This window comes from Aythya marila (genome assembly GCF_965140915.1).
Source record: "Aythya marila genome assembly, chromosome: 13".
NCBI classification, from domain to species: Eukaryota; Metazoa; Chordata; class Aves; order Anseriformes; family Anatidae; genus Aythya; species Aythya marila.
Window position 1 is genome coordinate 14529224 of NC_139054.1, and position 22103 is coordinate 14551326.

The window sequence follows — 22103 nt, forward strand, 5'->3', positions numbered from 1 at the left end:
AATTCCCACCACAACTTTGTCCCTGAGGTAGAAAACGACACCTTTGCCATAATCTTCTCCTTCCTCTGCAACGCGAGGCGTTGGTGAAGCACTCGGAGAAGTGGAAATTTCCGAAGCTTCTGCTTCGGTTTCACCTTCCGATCGGATACCTGTCCCTAATGTAAAGATGTCACGTCAAAGAACCAGTGCAGAAAAAGGCAGCAGCTCTCTACCTGCGGTGATAAAGGCAGGCTAAAGAGAAGGCTTCTCTAAGAGACTGAGGGGTGTTTTTCTTTGACTTGACGCCAGCAAAAGTTAGGATTCTTTAACACAATAACGAAGCAATCCTAACACAAAGCATAACGCTGACAACTCCTGGCTTCCGTCACCAAACACGCTGTAGACTCACCGAACGGTTTGGGTTGGAAGAGGCCTTCAAGATGGTTTGGGTTGGAAGAGGCCTTCAAGATGGTTTGGGTTGGAAGAGGCCTTAATTCTGAACCCCTGCCACGGGCAAGGACACGAGATGCACTACATCAGGTTGCTCAAATTCCCATCCAGCCTGACCTTGAGCGCTTCCAGGGAGGGGGCATCCACAACTGCCTTGGACAACTTGGTCCCGTGCACTGAACTCGCCCCGTGCAGTATTGGCCAGGCTGAGCACAAACGGGGTGTGTGGAGGCTGCACCGTCCCCGCTTCATGCGGCTCGGAAAAGGTGCCTGCACAAACCAGCCTTTTTTGCCACAACTCTAACGTAATGCTGACTTGCGGAAAACAGACTCCACAGGCAGTAGGATTGTAAAGTGGGTATGTTTATTGGTTCGTAAGGTTTATTCAGCGCTGGGCAGCACGGGGGTAGGCCCACCAAAATCGTGCCTGCCTGACGGGGCAACTTGCCCTGGTTCTATGCAGCAAAGAGGTACACGTGCACAAAGTTTCCCAACGCGCCTATACACGTTCATAACCTAGCTCCGCTTCGTATTAAAATGAGCTCCAAGGAGTCATTTCCATGAGCTCCTCCTGGCTGCACTTGCGCACTGTCTCCTCTCCTGGTGGTGGTCTTCGGGGGGTCGTGGGGACGAAGGCCGATAACTCCTCGTCATCACCACCAGCTGACCCCCTCAGCTGCTCCTCGGCTCTTGCCCAAACCACAGGGTCGGTCTCAGCTGCTTTTTTGAGACCGGTTCCCCGGTTTTGTCAGGAAACGTCCTCTGTGAGGGGCCCCGAGACTCCTCGTTTCGGTTCATTTGCACAGCAGCAAGCAAAGACACTCAGCACCATCTATTTTCTAACGCCATGAAGCGAGCCCCCATTCTTCCCTTCCCGGCTTTACCAATCCCGATTGTTTCCTGTAGAGCTCACGAAGGCGATGGAGCAAGCCCCCCCTCTCCTAGCCTCTCCTAGCCTCTCCTAGCCTCTCCTAGCCTCTCCCAGCCTCTCCCCCCCCTCCCCTCCTCTCCCTGGCTTCCCGCCCTCCCCTCAGGTATTTCTAGCCACGTCCATGCCCCCTCGGCTCCCCTCGGCTCCCCTCGGCTGCGCTCGGCTCCCCTCGGCCCCCCCTGCTGCACTCGGCTGCGCTCGGCTGCGCTCGGCTCCCCCCGGCCCGTGCTGCTCAGCGCGCCCGGCCGCGCTTCATTTGCATAGCCCCGCCCCCCAGCGCCCCAGCGGCCACTCAGCTCTTGGGGCCAACCGGAGCGCCGCCCCCCGAGGGTGCGGCGGTGGCTCACCGGCTCGAGGCGCTCGCATACCCCTGACCTCGCGACGTGAAGAGAAACCTGAGGTCACGGGTTCGAGACGCAGCATGGGGGTGCAACGCCCTTCCTTTTGCACACCCATACTCTTGCTTACAATTCCTTCCTCTTTTCTTTCTGCTCTCTGGCGTGGGTTTTTTTGCGTTTTACTCCATTACGAGCAAGTCCCTTTCATCTGGTAGATCCTGGGGATCCTGGCTTCCTAGCAGAATCTTTCCTGTTGGCCCCTTAAGAGTTACTATCTTCAGAGACTTTACGACTGAAGCCTTCCAATTAACTTCCTCAGAAAAGAGATTAAACAAGGCATCATCCTTAAGAAGATGGATCCCAGTAACAAATCAAATACTGTTTCACCCGTGCTGCTCCTGGGAGCCAGGACCAGATGTTCCCTTCCAGGTTCAAGACCTTCCAGGTCTGGACGCGAGCTACTTTTCTAATTCCCTTTTGTAATTTCTTCAGTGACTTTCCTGTTGTCATCGATTTGAAGACAGCAGCTTGCATCATTTGGCTTTGTCCATAGGCACCTCCTCCTCGTGCTGGTAAGTAATCGAGGACCGTGAGACGTAGCATTATTGCAGCTCGCATCGCATCTGGGTGGCTTGATCAGCGAGCAAGTCAGGAACCTTGGCGGTTTGGTCGGTGACGGTTTCAAATACTGCCTGCCACCTTATGATTCGATTTAGGTTGCACATGTATCTTACCTGCCGAGCTCCTGCAACCACCTCCTTCGGCTTCCAAGCGGCTGGCCCATAACGTTGGGTGATTCTCTCTGGAGGCCGCTCATCTGTACCCCGTTTCTGGTTACTTCCGGAAGCTAGGGATGTATCTCCTGACCTCTTTTCTCTTTTAAGATCATCACGTCGTTGGATTTCCAATCCCTTACCTTTGAGTTCTGGTATCAGAAAGAATGGTGGCCTGAGAAGTCCAACATAACTAGTACCTTTGGAAGTAAGAGGAAGTGCTCTGCAAGCTTGACCCCCATGTAACTGTTATTTTAATGCATCAGCTCTCTTAGGGAATAAATCAGCTCAGTTATTTTTATCTGGTGCCTAGCAATAACACGTGTTCCCAGAACCCATAGGATGAAATGTCTTGGCACGATGATTTTACCAGGTATTACTGCATCTCCAGTCCCCATTTTCAGAAGAGCAATTGATCTCTTAATTGCTATTGGCAATATTGGTAAGGTTTGTTGAGGACCAGTACTCCTCCAACATCACTATGCACCCAGATTGATTTATGCAGTTCCACTGTTGACAATAAATGGTGGCTTCTGGATTGCTGCTTCTTCTGTTAATCACTGAAGCTGTATTGGAAGTCCAGTTACGTGAGCTGTGTCTTAGGAATGCACTGTCAGCCTGATTACTCTTTATGCAATAAATGCTTTTTCCTGGATAACCTATTGCCCAAGGTGGCACATCAGGGTTGTCTCATGGCTCTGTTTTATTCACTTGCAATTTGCTTTGGTTGCTAACCAACCAGCTACTTAGGTGCCAAGAGAATGGAGAGCCATGGCCACATATTTTCCCCTTGTGGCCCTCTGCATACCCAGCAGTTAGTGAGGTTCTACACCTGACTTATTCTTGTCGGCTAAGGCACAGCATCAATTGTGGGACTCTTCGGGCAGTGAGTTGTCTGGTAAGTTGCTCTGAGTGCCAACGAAAAAGACAACACTCACTAAGATCACGTATGCCAACGTTTTCCCAAGTAGTCAGTATCTTTTTCCAGACAAGAACTACCCACCTCCACAGGAATGTGACTTCTCCTATTTACAGAATCAATTTGCCAGTTTCCCTCCAAAACCCATAGTTTGGACAATTTATTTCACCCCCTACTTCCAAACTGACCCAACATTGCATCCCACAATTTGGACAATCAGTTATTTGGACTGGCCCTTCTGTTGGATACTCAGTCCTTGTTAGCATTTCGAAGTAACAGGTCAGCTCTGTGCACCTTGATTTACACAGGATTATACCAAAATCAAGTAAGCAGATTATTCAAAAGACCAATACTCTCTCCTGAGGACACTAATTCAGTACAGGACAGTTCATTTGCCCAGCCAAACCCTGGCTGATACGAGCCAGGATGCCGTTGGCCTTCTCTGCCACCTGGGCACACTGCTGGCTCACGGTCAGGTGCGTATCAATTAACACCCCCAGGTCCTTTTCCTCTGCACAGCTTTCCAGCCACTCTGCCCCAAGCCTATAGCATTGCATGGGGTTGTTGTGGCTAAAGTGCAGGACCCAGCACTTAGCCATGTTGAACCTCATCCCATTCGCCTCTGCCCATCAACCTGACCTGTCCAGATCCCTCTGCAGGGCCTTCCTACCCTCCATCAGACCAACACTTCCCTCCCGACCTGGTTTCAGCTGCAAACTTTGCTCGTGGTTCGCTTGATCCCACCGTGTCACTGATAAAGATATTAAGCAGTACTGGTCCCAGGACTGGTGGAAATCATCTCCAGCTACACTCTGAAATGCTACCTCTCTGGCTCCACTCCCCTGTATGGTGCTGTAACCCATCTCTGCATCTCTTTTAACCTTTCAGGAACAGCTGAGATCTCAGTTTTATCAGAGAGCACCCCAACTCCCACACGGCAGCACGGGAGCTAACATGCTCCTGCTAGCACACCCTGGGTCTGGCATCACCAGTGAATGGTTCTCCCCACCCCCTCCAACCTGTTTTCTCCAAACCTGCACCGGTGTCCCTCTTCCAGCAGTCTCATAACAACTCCCAAGAGCACAGCCCTCCCCAAAGTTAGCCAGCAGTACTGAAAGATCTCCAGCCAGAACGTGCTGCAAGAAAACAGGCACTTCTGCAGGCTTCTTTGTTGTTGGTAAGCGGGAAAAGCTTAGAGAGGCACACAGCACGCTCCCCTTTCAAAACCAGTAATGAACATGTGCAGGAAGAAGACATTTAAGTTAGAAGAATCTGATTTTATTGGTGCAAACATTAGAATTCTAGGTGATGGGAAATATTAACAAGTGCTCAGAGCAAGTTCTCCAAGATGAAGGGGTACACACAGTCAGCAAGAACCTGCTGCCCTACTCCTATTGCAGCAATTAAATTCTGGAGCTCAGTCTTCGTGGATGTTGAAAAGCTTTGCTACTTCATTGAGATCAGCATGCTCCTCCCCATCTTTGATGATCTGGAAGAAGGAAGCTTGCATTAAAACCTGTATATGCTATAAAAAAAAAACAGCACTGCAAGCCCTACACAGTCACCCAGCCAATGCCACACATTTTAGATCCTCTCTAAAAGCCTCCTGGTGACAATATATTGTCTGTGACAATAACTGGAGAGTGATCTCCCTGTCCTTATCTTAACCCTTGAGCCATTTTTTCATTACATTTTCTCCCCCTCTCCCTTTGAGGAGGGGGAGTGAGAGAGCAGCTGTGTTGGAGTTTGGCTGCCCAGTAGGATAAAACCACCACCACCACATGACAACAGTATTTACTACAGCCAAATTGAAATGTAGCAATATCTGTCTACAACACAGACTTCACCAGCTTCTTTGTGAAGATCTTAATGGGACACGGTGTCAAAGACCTTCCTGAAGTCCACGAAGACGATATCCACTGCTCTGCTTTCATCTGCCAGACTTGACATTTCATTACAGAAGTTTATCTGCATTCAGTCAGTCTCATTTCGCTTCATTTGGCAGATTGGTTTTTTGACAAGCAAATCCCAGATCTAAGCAAGCTGAAAGCAACAGTCCCCCTGTTCAGCATACTAGTCCTGTACTAACCTTGCGAGCTATAGGCATCCTGTTGAAGATATTCCATAACACAATTCCCACCACAACTTTGTCCCTGAGGTAGAAAACGACACCTTTGCCATAATCTTCTCCTTCCTTTGGAACGCGAGGCGTTGGTGAAGCACTTGGAGAAGTGGGAACTTCTGAAGCTTCTGCTTCGGTTTCACTTTCCGATCGGATACCTGTCCCTAATGTAAAGATGTCACGTCAAAGAACCAGTGCAGAAAAAGGCAGCAGCTCTCTACCTGCGGTGATAAAGGCAGGCTAAAGAGAAGGCTTCTCTAAGAGACTGAGGGGTGTTTTTCTTTGACTTGACGCCAGCAAAAGTTAGGATTCTTTAACACAATAACGAAGCAATCCTAACACAAAGCATAACGCTGACAACTCCTGGCTTCCGTCACCAAACACGCTGTAGACTCACCGAACGGTTTGGGTTGGAAGAGGCCTTCAAGATGGTTTGGGTTGGAAGAGGCCTTAATTCTGAACCCCTGCCACGGGCAAGGACATGAGATGCACTACATCAGGTTGCTCAAATTCCCATCCAGCCTGACCTTGAGCGCTTCCAGGGAGAGGGCATCCACAACTGCCTTGGACAACTCTGTCCAGGTATCTAGCCATCATTGTAAGTAATTTATTCGTTCTATCATCTAAATCTACTCTCTCCTAGTTTAAAACTGTTACTTCTTTTTGTATCACTACACACCCTGGTAAAGAATCTCTTCCCCATCTTTCTTGTAGTCCCCCTTTAAGTAGCTTTCTGGGCTGCAGGCACACATTGCTAGCTCATGCCAAGTATTTCATCCACCAATACCCCCCTAAGTCCTTCTCCACATGGTTGCTCTCAATCCATGCATCACCCTACCTGTACTGATGTTTGGGATTGCCCCAACCCTTACAGGATCTTAGATTGGGACCTTGAACAGTCTCCTTCTTGCAGACTGTATATGCAAAATAAATATGCTTAGATTTGCACAATTTCTTTTGTGCATATCCTGATGAGTTTATTTCTGTGGAGGAAATTAATCTTGACTGGGAAAATAAAGTGTTTAATCTGGTAAATTAGTTACATGATGTGGTCTTGATGAACACTGTTTTAATCATGTTTTAACATTAAAACCAGCATTCAAAGCTTGGTCTAGAAAAGAAGCTTACAGACGATGTGTCTTAGAGTGCTCTGCCATGAGATCAGACTGACTGTTGCCACTACACAGAACAAGACACAAAAACCTGCATGCACACAAACAGCTCCCAAGGAAGGCTGTACACCTACCTGATTGCTCCGTTGCAGATTTTGGTGTGTCCTTTGCTGTTGCTTTAGCAAAAACCCCTACTGTTGGTAAAGTACTGTCAACAAGTCCAATGGCTTCATACCCTACATCAGGGCCCAGATCGCTCCTAGGAATGAACCAAAAAAAAAAAAAAAAGTCATTTATAGGATTAGCATTACAAATGTAGGGCAAGTCTAACCCAAGCCCTAATGACAGTGTCATGCAGGAGGGATCATGGCACACACACTGACTAACACCACCTCTGATGCACATGTAGTGCGTTTATGTGGCAAGGTTTTGGTATGGGGTGGAGGGCATAGGGGAGGCTTCTGTGAGAAGAATCCAGAAGCTGCCCAATGTTAGATAAGGGCCCCGCCGCTGGCCAGAGCTGAGCCAATAAGAGATGTTGTTTGCACCTCTGTGAGAGCATATTTAAGAAAGGGGAAAAAACTGCTGAGGAACAGCAGCTGGGAGAGAGAGGAGTGAGGATGAGCCCTGCAGACCCCACGGTCCGTGAAGGAGTGGGAGGTGCTCCAGGCACCGGAGCAGAAGTCCCCTGTGGCCTGTGGTGAGGACCATGGTGGAGCAGGCTGTGCCCCTGCAGCCCGTGGAGGAGACCACAGTGGAGCAGGTGGATGTGGCCTAGAGGAGGCTGCGACCTGTGGAGAACCCCTGCTGGAGCAGATTCCAGGCTGGACCTGTAGCCCATGGAAAAGAGCGCACGCAAGGCGTTTTTGGTTTCTTTCCTTTGTTTCTCACTTCTCTAGCTTGTTAGTAATAATAGATCTTCCCATCTTCCTACTGTTTTGCCTGTTATAATAATTGTTGAGCGATCCTTATGTCAACCCTTAATCCCTTTTCATTGTATTTTCTCCCTCTTTCTCTTCGAGGAGGGGGAGTGAGAGCGGCTGTGGTGGAGCTTGGCTGCCCACCTGAGTAAAACCACCACAGCATACATCAGTGTGAAAGAAGTAATCAAGATAGAGCAAATCTAAGGTCACCAGTTTCAGAAGAAACCAGCTTAGCGAATAAAAACTTAAAAACTACTCCTTTGGAGGAAATTTAACTAATTCCAAGAGCTGTGTATCTTGACCCTTTAGAAAAATTAAACATCTGACCTCAGGATATGGATATGAACACTGGTAGACAGTTACTTGCCTGTAATTACTAGTTGTACTAAATTGTAATTAGTCATAAGTACTTGCAGAAGTCTTCCGTGTTGCTTGCTAAGTACTAATGTCACTTGAGACAAGGTCAAGGCAGAAGCAAGTATTCCTCCAGGTTCTACTTAAGGCCATTTGACTAAGTTTCTGGCACGTTTGTTTTATAACCACTAGACTTAGCACCACAGACAATTATTTAGTGCATATTTGAGAGAGTGCATTTAAAGAAGATTGAAGAGAACTGCATGTTGCTTTAACACCTCCTTGAACTGGGCACCAGCTGAATTTGAATGTGCTTATAGTAGTCGATTCAGCCGTAGTTTGGGACTTAGTAAGCACAGTCTGTCAAAAGTGTTCCCAACTATGCTGAGGACAAAGATGCATTACACAAAACAGTATGGGTATCTCTGTATGTGCATTTCTAAATTACTGGTCATAAATCTCAAATACAGACTGGGGAGAATGAAAGAAATACCAATAACATGCCAGCCAACCGTACAAGGAACCCAGCTCAGCTGTAGCTTCACTGCAGTCAGAAAACAGAACGTTTACAAGGCATATCTTGTCATAGCTCCTACAACATGGCCAAATAAAAAATACCAAAAGAAGAACTGAACATTACCAGAACATGGACTGATGCCAGTAGGGCTTTGCAGCTCCCGTCATGTTTTCTCCAGCTAGTCTTCCACTCACAACAGCATGATCGTGGTGCTCTACACGTCTCCTACCTAGTTTGATATCATAGAAGCAGGCAGCATCCCCAGCCTTAAAGAGAGATTCATTCAGTGAGGACTGAACACAGACATCAAAAACTCAAACTAATGCACAAAAGAAAAAAGGCATTGGGAGGAGAACCAACTCAAATAATGAACTGAGTTTTCCTAACAACCCAACTCAGACCTGCTCCCGCTCCCCATGGCGCAGAAGCTCCACCTTCTCAACATTTTTCACTGATCTTCAGAAAATTAAGACAGTATCAAGTACGCGTTTTTCAGAGGAGCCAGAGTCATGACTCCCACCAAAAAGACTCTAAATACTCCCATGAAACAGCGTAATTTGTGCTACATTTTAATTTACCCCAACTCCTCTTACATATTCAAAAATATTCAAAAATATGCATTTATTACCACAGTAACAAAACATGCTGTAGTGCATGAACAGGCTCCAAGGCTGCTGGCAGGGTATGCACTACAAGTGGCCTCACTAACGTGCTGTTATTCACTTAATTGAGGTACGTCAGACCCCACAATTCTGTGTGTTTTGACTGCATCAGCTTAACTAGCAGACAGAAAACTCCTCCACATACTCACCACCCAGATATTGGAGCGTGCCTGCAGCTCTGCATTGACCCGGAATCCTCCAAAGTCAGAATCTACCTCCAGACCAGCAGATTTCGCTAATTCCACATTAGGCTCCAGCCCTACTGCAGCCACAATGTGATCAGTCTCCACCTGTTTGAGAATTTATAATTACTATTCTAATTCTCTCAGTGGCCTCTCTGCAAACTTACTCACCCTTTGCATTTAAATTTACCTTTCGGCCATCTTTTAGTTTAATCACCAGTCGATTTCCAGAGACAGAGACAGACTTGACCACGGCGTTAGGCATAACATTAACACCCTCTGGAAACAAACGTAAGAAATGTAATTACTTGCTCAGCAATAGTCTTCACGTGAAGCAGATGTCCTTAGTGCAAACTAAGATGGAGGCAGTGCAAGAACCAGCTTAGGAACCGAGAGGGAGACTACCTTATCTTTACTGAAGCACAAGGAGAAAGAAATCCAGACAATAAGTCAGAAAGAGCTAATTAAATGACAGTTGAAAGTATATCTCATATGATGGCAAAGTCACATCCAGAAGAACTCCCTAAGACAGGTTCTCAGGCCATAAGGATATTTAATTACCTACTGTTCTGTTACAGCCAGACCCAGAGGTTCTACGAGGAAAGCTTCCACAAGGAGAAGAAAGTAAATTGGACCCATCAGTTACTGGGTCCTGTAGCTTGCAGCCCCAGTTTCCCTCCTTCCTCTGTCCCCACTCTACTGATCAATCCAGAGGAACAGATTCTGCAGTACATATAGGAAATGGGGAAAAAAAAGGTGTCTCAGATCTTACAGATCAATTTAACACTACACTAAAGGTGAATGCATAAGGCATGGGGCTACACAATCCTTCTCTCAAACTGATTCTAGGCCAACTAGATTAGGCTGTAAGAAGGAAAATTACATGAGGCTTAGAGCAACTCAGAACTTGCAAGCTGTATTGGCAGTAGGGATCACTCTCTGTAGTGATATTCCAGGTGTATCACTGGCATCACCATGCATATTTGTTTGTCCTTGCCAGACGAACAACTAAGAAGTGAGAGCCCTGGCAGCTCTGTGCTACCCAAACTGCTCAAGGGCAAGCCTGAAACACAACTTGTTCTGTTCTGCACTTGGGCCACCTTGCAACAGACCCAGTTTTCCTGAGACTCCACAGGCTGAACAAGCAGAGATCTGTGTTGTACAAAGAAGAGTTACACAATAGCCACTGATCTAAGCATCACAGCTCAGCCACTTGCAGAGGAGGAGCACTAAGACACAGCTTTACCTCTTCTGACTTTCTCTGTGGTCCAGTTGCTCAGATATTCAGGCAAGATTTTGCCCATATTGCCATTTTCTGGAAACAGCTGAATCACCTCCAGGCCTCTGGTTCGCGCTGAGAGGAAAGCAAAGAGCAGACTTCTTACATCTCATCAATAAAGAGCAGTAGCACAGATTTCAGGACACAAGCTTCACTTTGCTTTACACAAGGAGCTTGGCAGAGGTCTCCAAAACTGGGAGTTCTGGCCCCCACATTTTCCACAGGAATCAAAAAGTGACCATCCACTTTGTCACATACACCTGAAAACTCTAGGATAACAGACAGCAAACTTCAAAGTAAAATGCTTAACATCTCGGTTTCTTATTGAAATCCTGCAGAAATTAACAGTAAAAGTTTATTCAGAAAGCTGTTGGCATTTGACAATTGAAAAAAAAAAGTTCAGTTTGAAGTAATTTTATGATGCCTTTTAGTATGAGAGCACAAATATATTACTTTTTACAGGGTGGAATGACTTCGCGACATGCACTGGTCTGCAAAGCTTACAGAAAGCCCAATTTACAAAAACATTTGTAGTCAGGGTCTGCTTGACAGCTAATGAGAGAATTGAAAACCAGGCCAGCCCATATAGCCAACAAAAGGCACGTGCATTAAGGTTATTTCAGACAAATCACAAATCCGTGTGAAAATTCAGCAGCTGGGGAATGAAAAGGAAGCTTAAAATATCAGGCTGCTTGCACTCAGTGTCTGTCACTTCTGTAAAGGTGTCAGATAAAGCAAGCTGCCTGCAGAGGCACACTTACCTCTTCTTCCCAGAGCACAGGCCAGCTCACTACCAAGAAAGCCACCACCAATAACTGTGATGGATTTGACTTGTCTTGAAATCTTCTCCAGACTTTTGAAGTCCTCGACCTGAAAGATGTATTCCCATTTCAAATATCCTCAAATAGGAAAGGCAGCAGGGTAAATTCTTCAGTTTCTCCCTTTGAAATAAGAGTAGCCCTCTCCTCAGCTTAGAAAATGGAAGAAGCACATCTCCCTTGTTCCTCTATCATACAAAGAAAAACAACCTCTGGCTTCCCAGTCTTGGTGCAAACTTTTCCCTGTCCAGACAGCCTCAGATTCCTGAGTTTCCCCCCCCAGCTGTCAAGAGAAAATTAGAAGGAAATTTCCAGACACAAATGATCTGAAGTACACGCAGTATTGTAAGCACACCACAGATCACAACACAACTTTCCTGTGCCACAGTTGATCAAACCAAACCTGACAACAACTAGACCACAGTGCAAGTCCAGCACAGAGCAGCAAGATTCCATGGGGCTCATAGGTACCTTAAAGGAGGCTGTAGTGAGGTGGGAGTTGGTCGATTATCCCACGTGCCTGGTGACAGGACGAGGGGGAATGGGCTAAAGTTGTGCCAGGGGAGGTTTAGGTTGGATATTAGGAAGAACTTCTTTAATGAAAGGGTTGTGAGGCATTGGAATGGGCTGCCCAGGGAAGTGGTGGAGTCACCATCCCTAGAGGTCTTTAAAAGCTGTTTCGATGTTGAACTTAGTGATATGGTTTAGTGGAGGACTTGTTAGTGTTAGGTCAGAGTTTGGACTCTGTGATCTTGGAGGTCTCTTCCAACCTAGACGATTCTGTAATTCTTATTATTGATTCATTCCCTGAACTAGACTGAGGAGAAACCTGTATATCTGTTCTAAACCCCACATTTTCAAGAAACGTGGAGCTTGTCAAGAAAAAGAATCTCTACTGTGAAAACAGAAGTCCACCAACCAACTTCTGTGTCTTTTATTCACTTTCTCCCAAGGCACAGGATGAAGGTGAAGAAATGCCATGAAGAAGACACATGCATTAGTTTATAAGCTCATCAGAAAACTACCCAAGCCAATCCCAGAGCTAACACAAACACTCGACTTCATACTCCACTAAAAATTCAACATATGAGAGCAATTTCTGTTCCGTTTCAGACTAAAGGCTGACCTCTTACCCATATGATGCAGAAATACGGCATACACTTATTCAGGAGCGGTGTCAGGCTGGAGCACTAACCTAACTTACACCATCTGATCATTGTCCTGAAGGCACACGATGCTTACAGTCCAAACTGACTTGCAGTCTTAGATGAAAATCATAGATCTAATACTGCTCATGCGTTTAAAAATGCTTGGAAGGTACAACAAAGCCATAGAGGAAAGAGACTAAAACCAACACCATAACACAGCTCTCAGGCCTGAGGTAAGGGCGAAGGTGGTGTCTGAGACTCTTAACTTGTTCACCCACCCAGAGAAAGGAATACACAGCAAACACACTCCTGTTTTTATCAGCTGAGGGAAGCTGCTGCCATGGCAAGGCTGTCCTAGACCCAAAGCAGAAGAGTGAACAAGCTGAAAATCATGGTAGTGGTTTTAATTTCTTCAACCTCACCACAGGACTAGCAGAGACTGGAGCTTACCTTTCGGAAGAGTGTCAGCCTTTGCTGGACATCTTTTCCTGCTCTTTCAATGGCGGGCAGATTCCTTGGGGAACCACCTGAAGGGGAGGGTATAAATAGAAAGATAGACTAGTGACTGCTGGCCCTGTCACTGTTTATCTAGTCAATGCAGAGCTAACTTCAGTCTGGACTGTGATTTTCAAGCTGTTACAGTATGTTCTATTCGCTGTTGTGCTCCGGGTTTTTACCATGAAAGATTTCCTGTGCAAGCAGCAGGTGACCCAAGTAACACAGAAGAAAAATAAATAGAAATCCAATGCTATACACTTCGTTCCACTAACTGGAGACAGTCAGTCCCACTCCATAGGGCTGTGGAACTGCTAGGGGTAGATGCTAGAGCAGTGTTCTGCCAAGGTAAAAGTTGGTTCTCCTTGCTACTGCCACAGGCAGGATTTGAAAGTGTTGAGCTATACAGGAGTTCCTTTACCCAGCTGCTGGGGAAGTCACCTTTTCCTCCTTTCCTACCGATTTTCAGAGTAAAACTTTGAACGTCCCAGAGAATCTGGCTCATGCAAGGCAAGTGAAAAACCCCATGGCACATTTGTTGGTCTGACTGTCCTTCATGTGACTGCTCGGCAAAGAGTTTGATACGCATGGCAGGAACTTCCTTGCCAAGTAAATGTCACTGAAATAAAAAGCCTGACACAACACAGAGTAAGGAGGAGATGAGAACAAAACACACACAAAAAAACCTTACCGGTGGCAATCAAACATTTATCATAGGATATCTGGGAACCATCACTGAGTTTCACCATGTTGCCTCTAACATCCATATGCACAACCTGCAAAATTAAACAAGCAGGAGAGCTCAGGCTTCCACCCACTGTAATTCCATCCATTTGAGTTAAAATTGCACAGACTACTGATTAGAAAACTTGTAACATTCCCCCACCTTTAAGTGGCTACTATTTTTCTACTGGGAGGCAGAAAGGGGAGGGCGGGACAGGCAGGGAAGGGAGAAGACTGGAAGGAGAAATTCAAAGAGCTTCTTTTGGCAGCAATAACAGATCGGGCCGATCTTCCCAGGATCTGAATCTAGAAGTGATTCAGCAGTAAGAAGACTGAAATCACTGAAGTCTTATTTTAGCAATATACAGAAAATTGAGGAGACAAATATAGTAGAAGCCTCACCATGAATTCTTTTTCACCTTTCTGCTGCCTCTGTACAATGCTCATGCTCATGTTATGATCCACAACTCAGATGACACTCTACTCTCTTTACCTCTCCTTCTAGTTGATACATAGCCTAGTTCCAATTTTGCCATACCTTGTTTGTAAACTGTATAAATTCTCATCCCATGCACATACTCCAATCTCATCCTTCCTGCTTCAACTTCCCTCAGATCACTACTATTTTTCATAGCTTTTCCTGCTTTCAAGCTTCACACATGCTGTTCTTAAGATTAGGGTAGTCCCAGATTCACTGTATAAATTTTTCACATTTTTCATATTCACCTTCTCAGCCAACCCCCCACAAGGGTTTACAGCTGTTACTTTTAAGCTTAGACCATGGGTTTTGCTTGGGAAGAGCTGTATGATGATAGAACAACAGCTAGTGATGCACTCACCTTCTTGCCACAGAGAACTGCTACTCCACCATTTTCTACAAAAGGCAGATCGCGAGCAGGCACATAGAATGACGGCGGCTGGAAATATATGCTGAAAAAAGCTCAATTATCAAATGAGTTCCAGTTTCTCTCTGACACCAGCTATCTGGAAATTACCAATGATATGAAGACAACTCTGTGCACCTGTAACAAGCTCCAGAATTTATTTATTTTTAAAAACTAGCAGCTTCACACTGTTAAGTTCATGTATTTACTTCAGTATGGGTTTATATCATAAATGTCACAAGGATCCAGTGGGATCCTAGGTTTCTTGAGCTCTGCTCTGAACTGTGAAGCTATACCCTCACCTATACCACTAACTTATTTCACAGGATTTCTCCCAGCAGCATATGATTAAGGGAATCACAGCAAGTTTCAAGTGATGTTTAGCACTAAGCTAACACAACGTACTAAGCAGCACATAACTGCCACCTCTGGAACATTTCAGCATCTCTGAGAAGCCCCTTTCCACATGCCTGCAGCCTCTTATTGTGGAGTCTCTTGGACTCCACAACTCAGATGGTCCAATGCAAAATATCACACAGGTTCTGCCCACAACATGCAACGATCTGTTCCTTCTTCAGTCACTCTACTGACAACGAACACATCCATGCACAACCCAGGACTCTCTTCATCACAGGGAAACATGAAGTCTACTCAGTGATCTGTTTAAACAGCATTGCTGCTGTGTTCCTCAGAGCTCTCCAGTAGCTCTCTCACAAGAACGCTTTTATCCTCATAAACACTTTCATAAACACTCTTCTTCATCTTTGCTAAGTGACATACCTCCTCTCCTTGCCATTCCACTGTTTGAATCGCAGAGTCTCCGTCACATTTGGATCATCTGAGAACCACAGTTCTTTGGAAAGGGGTGGACGCATGTAGGGCAATGCAGGATCTTCAGACACAATCAGCACCTTTAATTGGTCATTAAACTTGTCAGTTGAACTGATGCAGGCAATGCCAACACACACAAGGGCTCCGAAGCAAGCATGGTATTCAGCCATCCACCCAACTCTGCTCTAGAACAGGGCATCTCTTACCCGGGCACCAGGGTCACGAGCCCGAATGGACCGGGCAGCAGCAAAAGCAGCAGTTCCTCCACCGATTAGCAGGAAAGGAACATGAGATGGGACCTCAGGGTGAGCTTCTGGAGCTGCAGGTGACATATTAGACATTTTACTACAAATACAACATGAAAAACTGCCCAGCAGCAAAGAACAGAGTACACCACCAGACATCTTTCACATACAAATTTCCTTTGTCAGACTGCCCTTCAAATACTTTCTCCTCCCTTCCCTTCCAGCCCAATATAGTTCCCATGAACCATGCTGCTGCTTCACTAAAAGCAGGCTCCCCACATAACTCAAACTGGCATATTTTATCAAACAGTTTTTCTAAGCTAGATCTGCACAGCTGAGCTCAATGACTACTGAGAGTTTTAGAACAGGCCAGCAGCACAGCTTACATGATTTAGCTCATCTGTTATAAATCTACTTTTCTCTGGTTTAAGAGTTTGGGAGGAGTAAAAACGATCTACATAGCAAGTTTGAATACTAACATTTGGACAGCCTGTTAAATGCTTGTCCAGCAGACTCTCAAAGAGTTTCATTTTACTAACTGATCTATTTAAGAATGCTGCTTATGTTTGCACAGCTCAGTGAAGAGGCTGCAAAGTCAAGACCCCCAAAGTTTGTTTCTGGCATTGAACATGCAATTTCAGAAGCTTCAGATATCATCAGGACATTCTCTGTAGAGTATACTCAGGATAATGAAAACATGCTCAGCCTCTACTTTGGCCAAATATTGTACTAGAAATCCAACAGTCAGGTTTTATAGTAAATCTGTTGAGTTAGCAAGAGAGACAGCCAAAAAAAGTATTCAGGAGAAAAAACCTCAGAATTCTACATGACAGGGTTGCCATTCAAATCAGGAACCAACGTCAAAATTATTTGGGAAATACAATCTGCTGAGTGTTTGATCTAGCTACATTTCCTCAGCACCTTTATGGACATAAATCAAGACCAAAACTCTGCACTGGACAATCAGTTTATAAGAAAACAAAATTCTCAAAACCATACCAGAAATCCTAAGGTATATTATTCTTTAATTGCATTCCAAAAGGAGTCCAGCTTTTGAATTTCTACCAGAATATCTTTCCCCTCACACACAGGTACTGTTTCTAAACAACATGCAGTTAAATTGTATGTAGGAATAAGTCAAACATTACCATTAAGACCTCACCTGCTGAGCCCTGAGAAGCAGCACCTGTATGTGAAAAAAAAAAAAAAAGTCGACACTGACTTAATGCAACAAAACACAATCTAACAAGGATAACTTTAGGAAGCTGCAGTTCAGAGCTGATTCAAGACCACGTTATTAACAGACTCATCACCATAAAGGGGCAGAGACTCCAGAAACATTGACTTACAGACCTCTGCTTCAACACCTAACCTCTCACTCTCTTTTCCAGCCTCAACCCTGATAAACATGCTTTATCCTCTTCTTCAGACCAAAGCAATTAATTTGCTGTCCTGTTTCCAGGATAATATGTTGGTTTCATAACCAAGTGACATAGAACATGCTATTTTTTACGACCTGAAGCCACTCTTACTATGAAATACACCGTTCTTTGGCCCAACAGCTTAGACAGGGCCACACAGTCTGCCAGGCATCAAGAGCTTCACTAATTGTCAAGATTCCTCCATTTATACATGGCCCAAGCATGGTACTCCTTGCTGCCCCAGCCTACTATGCATGGAACAGGGACATGGCACAGCACTGAGGGTTTAGTGTTGGCAGACCATACTGTTCCCTTGGAATGTCTTTGCCAGACCAGGTAAGGGTGAAAACCCAAAGCAGGACCTTTTCTCCTTTCATCATGAAAGGTGTAAACTGCAGAAAGAAACCCCGAGAGACACACTACTTTTATCTGTAGGGATGTGTGTAAGGATACTTCATCTGTAACATAGAAGTTATGCATCAGGGGAAGCTAGCACCACATTCCATGCTGAGAAGACAAGTGAATTCACAAAAAAACAAAACAAAACAAACAAACAAAAAAAAAAACAAACACAAAAAAACAGAATGCACTAAGAAGCATCAATGCTGTGAAGGCACAATTTATGCTAATCTGTGGTCTGAGAAGGGCTCTGTTCTATTTGTTTTAGGAGTCTCAAGTTAAGAGCTTATGGAAAATAAATCTAAACACAGAAATAACAAGCTAGTACCCACCAGGAGATGATGCATTTTCTTGGGATCGTGCTGTTATTGTTGTGACACGGCTGGTGAAACGCTCTTTGTTTTCTCTTAACGTTTTGTACACCTAGAGATAGACAAGAAAACACCTTGTACGTGTTACAGCATCAAGGCATCATTCGGCTTCCCGCACCTGTAAACTTCTGTTTTGGATTATTAAATGTTGAAAAGTTTATTGTAAGGCAACTTTTCCCTTAAGAACTACATTATTTCAGAATAATAAATCTGTAAAATTATTTGTCAATGTCCCTCGAAATTATTTGAGGCCAGGGAGCACAAGGATGGCTTAACTGAAGTAAATAACTAACTTGGTATGACATTAAGGTACCCTCCCTCCACCCGCTCACCCAATAAAAACACATTTATTTAAGCATCTTACATAAGCTCCTGCCCCTGTGACTGTTCCTCCTACAATTAAGTAGAACAGTAGGTTGCTGCCAGCTTTGCCAGGAACACCTGAAGACATTAGTGATCTAGAAGGGTATCTTAGATGATGACACTGCAAAACTGTAGGTGAAGACAGGCAATGAGAGAAAAGAGAGGGAAAGTGCTGAGTATTAAGAAGAACTCTTGATTAAACAGATCTTGGAAGGAAGAGAGTATGTTTTCAGTTACCTTGTCTGTCAAAAATGAAACAAAAAAGAAAAAAAAAAAAAGAAACATTGGTGCTACAGGTAGAAGTACATATACTTACAGTTTTGGACTCAGAAGATAAAGACCTCTTAATTATTTAAGTCATCTTTCATGTTCAAAACAAAAGGTCTGGCTCAGATGAAGCACTGATTTTCCAGTGTGGACTAGGGGAAGGAGCTGGGAACACACGTCTCTCAAGACTATCTAATAATGTTTCCCTTATTACAAGTAACAAAGATTTTACTTTTTTAGCTTTTAGCAGATGATGAGTGGAGTTTAAATTAAATGTGTATATATATATATATATATAGTGACAGGTCACAGCTGCCCATGGTTTCTGGCCCTTCTCCAGAATTTTTACCCCAACCTTCTTTCCAGCTAGACAATAACCACAGATGTTCACACCACTAAAATGCTGTTCTATTTCACAAAGAAGCTTTTCACACTCAGAGGTGTATCTCCTCCTGAATGACAGAGCAAAGCTTCTTCTCCTTTCAAGTCCATCAAGAAATTTAATTGGCTTCTTAATCAGTTTTTCCTACAGCTGCTGTCTTCAGCTCAGGCAAGACTGCTGCTGCTACTCAGTATGAGTTGGCAGATGGAAGAAGCACAAAAGGACAATAAGGGCACATGAAGGAATATTTAATAGGAAAACATACTTTTCCTCCATGCACTGTTTTGAAATTCTATTTATTTCTCAGAAGTCTTCTGCATGGGGAAATTTCATTAGGAGAAAAATCACAACTCAAACCTTTTAAATAAATATGATCTTCAAAGAGGAAAAAATCTTAACAAAGATTTGTATAATGTAATCTTAGGGCCTGTCCCCTTCTAGGTAATGCTTTCACTCTTCAGCTGTTGGGGAATGTGTTTTACTCTCTAGGTTAGGCTGGAAAGGTTTACTCTTTTGAATCTTTGAGTCAGACATAAACGTGTGCTTCTCAACACTGTGTTGATTTGGTATACCTACACAAGCTAAACACTAAAGTTCTGAATTGAAATCTGTCAAATAAAGGTTTGTTTTGGTATTAGCAGCATATACCATCAAATTCTCACCGAACCATATGCTACTGTCACATACAAGACAACAGACAGAGCTGTAGTTGGTAAAAATGTGTGCCTTTATAATTAATAAAAACAAAAAAACACCACCACCACCACCAAAAAAGTAAGTTAATTTCCAGATAGTTCAGTTAGCTCCCCTCTATCAAGTTGACCAAAGGAAGAAATAGCTAGAAAGATAAAAAGCTAAGGAAAGTTAGCTGAAATACAACAAGCACTTGATAGGATAGCATAGCTTTTTTCTATGAACTACCTTTCTACTTACATATACACCCGCTCCTAACGTTGACAAGCCCATAATAAGGGCAAAAACAGAACTACTGCCTTTGCCCCCAGGCACATCAGAGCTAGCCACTTGTCTGCTCATCTGTAGTCCTATGGGCACATTCCAGCGCTGCAACAAGTTGCCTAAGGAATACAATTTATTAGACAAAAACATAAAAAGATTGTCAATACAGAGTTGTGTTTTAAAATTAGAGCCTAAGTCATTTCTGAAAAATAGTAAATAAGCTATTTGTTTGAAAAGCACAGTATCATGTCACCGCAGTGATTTATTCTATGCCAGAACAGCTACAAGACTGCTCCAGGCACCTGTGGATACCACAAATACAAGCAAGATCAAAAACTACTACAAGCCAATTAATAGCAAGACCATCTGCAGTGAAGATCCACGGACTACCTCCTGCTGAAGGAGTCTTCCAGCCACGTATCACTGGGAGAGTACATCAGAGATATGTGCGTACTATGCATTTGCTTTTCTTACTCCCTGCTCTTCTGTCAGGAGCAGGTGCTGGTCTAAAGAATCATTTTCTCATATTCAGCCAGAACTTGCTGCAGTTTGTACCCATTGCCTCTTGTCCTCTTGCTGGGCTCCACTGAAAAGAGTCTGGCCCATCCTCTTGACACCCTCCCTTTGGGTATTTGCACACACTTACAAGATCCCCTCTGTCTTCTCCAAGCTAAACAGGCCCAGCTCTCTCAGCCTCTCCTCGCATGAGAGATGCTCCAGTCCCCTCATCATCTTCATAGCCCTCCACTGGACTTGCTCCAGGAGCTCCCTGTCCCTTTGGTACTGGGGAGCCCAGAACTGGACACAGGACTCCAGGTGCAGCCTCACCAGGGCTGGATGGATGGGCAGGATCCCCTCCCTCGGCCTGCTCACAGCACTCCTCTGAATGCACCCAGGAGACTGATGGCCACGAGGGCATAGTGCTGGCTCACGGTTAACGTGCTGTCCACCAAGACTCCCAGGTCCTTCCCCGCAGGGCTGCTTTCCAGCAGGTCAGCTCCCAAGCTGTACAGGTGCAGGGGGTTATTCTGCTGCAGGACTCAGCACTTGCCTTTGTTCAACTCCATGAAGTTCCTTGCTGCCCAAGGCTTCAGCCTGCCCAGGTCTCTCTGGCTGGCAGCACAGCCCACACCGTATCGGACACTCCTCCCAGTTTTGTGTCATCTGCAAACCAGCTGAGGGCGCGCTCAGCTCCACCGTCCAGGTCATTGATGGATAAGCTGAACAGGACTGGGCCCAGTACGGCCCCGCTGGGGGACACCGCTGGCTGCAGGCCTCCAGCCAGACTGAGCGCTGCTGATCACAGCCCTCCGAGCTCTGCCCTGCAGCCACTGCTCCAACACCAAGACACTAACATAGCCACGTTAGGACAAGCAGTAGGTACGGTTATACCAACAAAAAGTCAATTTGCCACCAGTTTTCTGAGGAACTACCACCAGGAGGAGGCTTTTGCTGATAGCAAAGGCATCCCAAACGAAGGGCAGCAGCAAGGGCTGCCAATCCAAATGCAGCCCAGTAAACCTTACAAGCAAGACAACAAGCACATCTACTTGAACAGCCACATACCGTTTTATTTTAGGCTGAAGTATGAGATTAAACTTCAGTATTTCAATTAGACCTTTACCAGCGTCACAGCGATGGCTGAGCACTGCTTTAACACTGCCGGCCAGCTGTGCCCGGGCTTCTCTGCAGAACACGTTCCCCCTGACACAGAAAGCACCTTCTGCCTACTTCAGTGCTCGTAACACACAAACCGCTACACCCGCTTCATTTCCTCGCATATATCAGCGAGACAGAGCTGATTTGGAAGCCGTGAGCATCCAAATGGATGCGAGTAAACCAACCCCAGCTACACTACGGCTTCCTGGAACAGTCCTTGGGAACTAATGCACCTCAGCAGCTCCCTTGGGGCACGCCAGCCCCGCAGGCGCCGCTCGCAGCTCCAGCACCACATTTATTTTATTTTATTTTTTTCCCTGACAGGGCTCGCAGCGCCCACCTCGCGCCGCTTCCCCTGCCGCAACCCTTTATCTTCCCAACGCCTCCCAGCGCGGCAGCACCGAGCAGCTATCCCCTCCCACCCCACCTTCCCGGAGCAGCCCCCTCACGCCTCAGCTCCCCCCGCTCACCTGCGGCGGGGCCGAGGGGCCGCAGCGGCCGCCGCGCCCCAAGGGCTGCCAGGCGGCAGCACAACATGGCGCCCGCCGCCTCGCCGCCAGCCGGCCCCGAGCAGCCACCCCGACCCCCGCCGCCCCCAC

General features: G+C 45.6%; 1 protein-coding gene across 3 annotated transcripts; it reads right to left on the minus strand.

The window, feature by feature from the left end:
- Positions 1 to 4652: 4652 nt before the first annotated feature.
- Positions 4653 to 22077, minus strand: AIFM1 (apoptosis inducing factor mitochondria associated 1). Of its 3 annotated transcripts, none has more exons than XM_082770802.1 (17): positions 21975 to 22077; positions 19822 to 19964; positions 17838 to 17928; positions 16848 to 16871; positions 15647 to 15759; positions 15390 to 15520; positions 14565 to 14655; positions 13694 to 13778; positions 12958 to 13034; positions 11303 to 11411; positions 10509 to 10616; positions 9453 to 9541; positions 9230 to 9370; positions 8542 to 8684; positions 6759 to 6883; positions 5480 to 5676; positions 4653 to 4879 (listed from the first exon to the last, which is right to left on the minus strand). In XM_082770802.1, the coding sequence occupies exons 1-17, from the start codon at positions 22039 to 22041 to the stop codon at positions 4808 to 4810; spliced, it is 1806 nt and encodes a 601-aa protein (XP_082626928.1). In that variant the 5' UTR covers positions 22042 to 22077; the 3' UTR covers positions 4653 to 4807. The 3 variants fall into 3 exon arrangements, with proteins under 3 accessions (XP_082626928.1, XP_082626929.1, XP_082626930.1); XM_082770803.1 differs by lacking the exon at positions 19822 to 19964 and adding an exon at positions 18241 to 18368 and having other exon boundaries at positions 21975 to 22059; XM_082770804.1 differs by lacking the exon at positions 21975 to 22077 and adding an exon at positions 18241 to 18368 and having other exon boundaries at positions 19822 to 19926.
- Between the last annotated feature and the right edge of the window lie 26 nt (positions 22078 to 22103).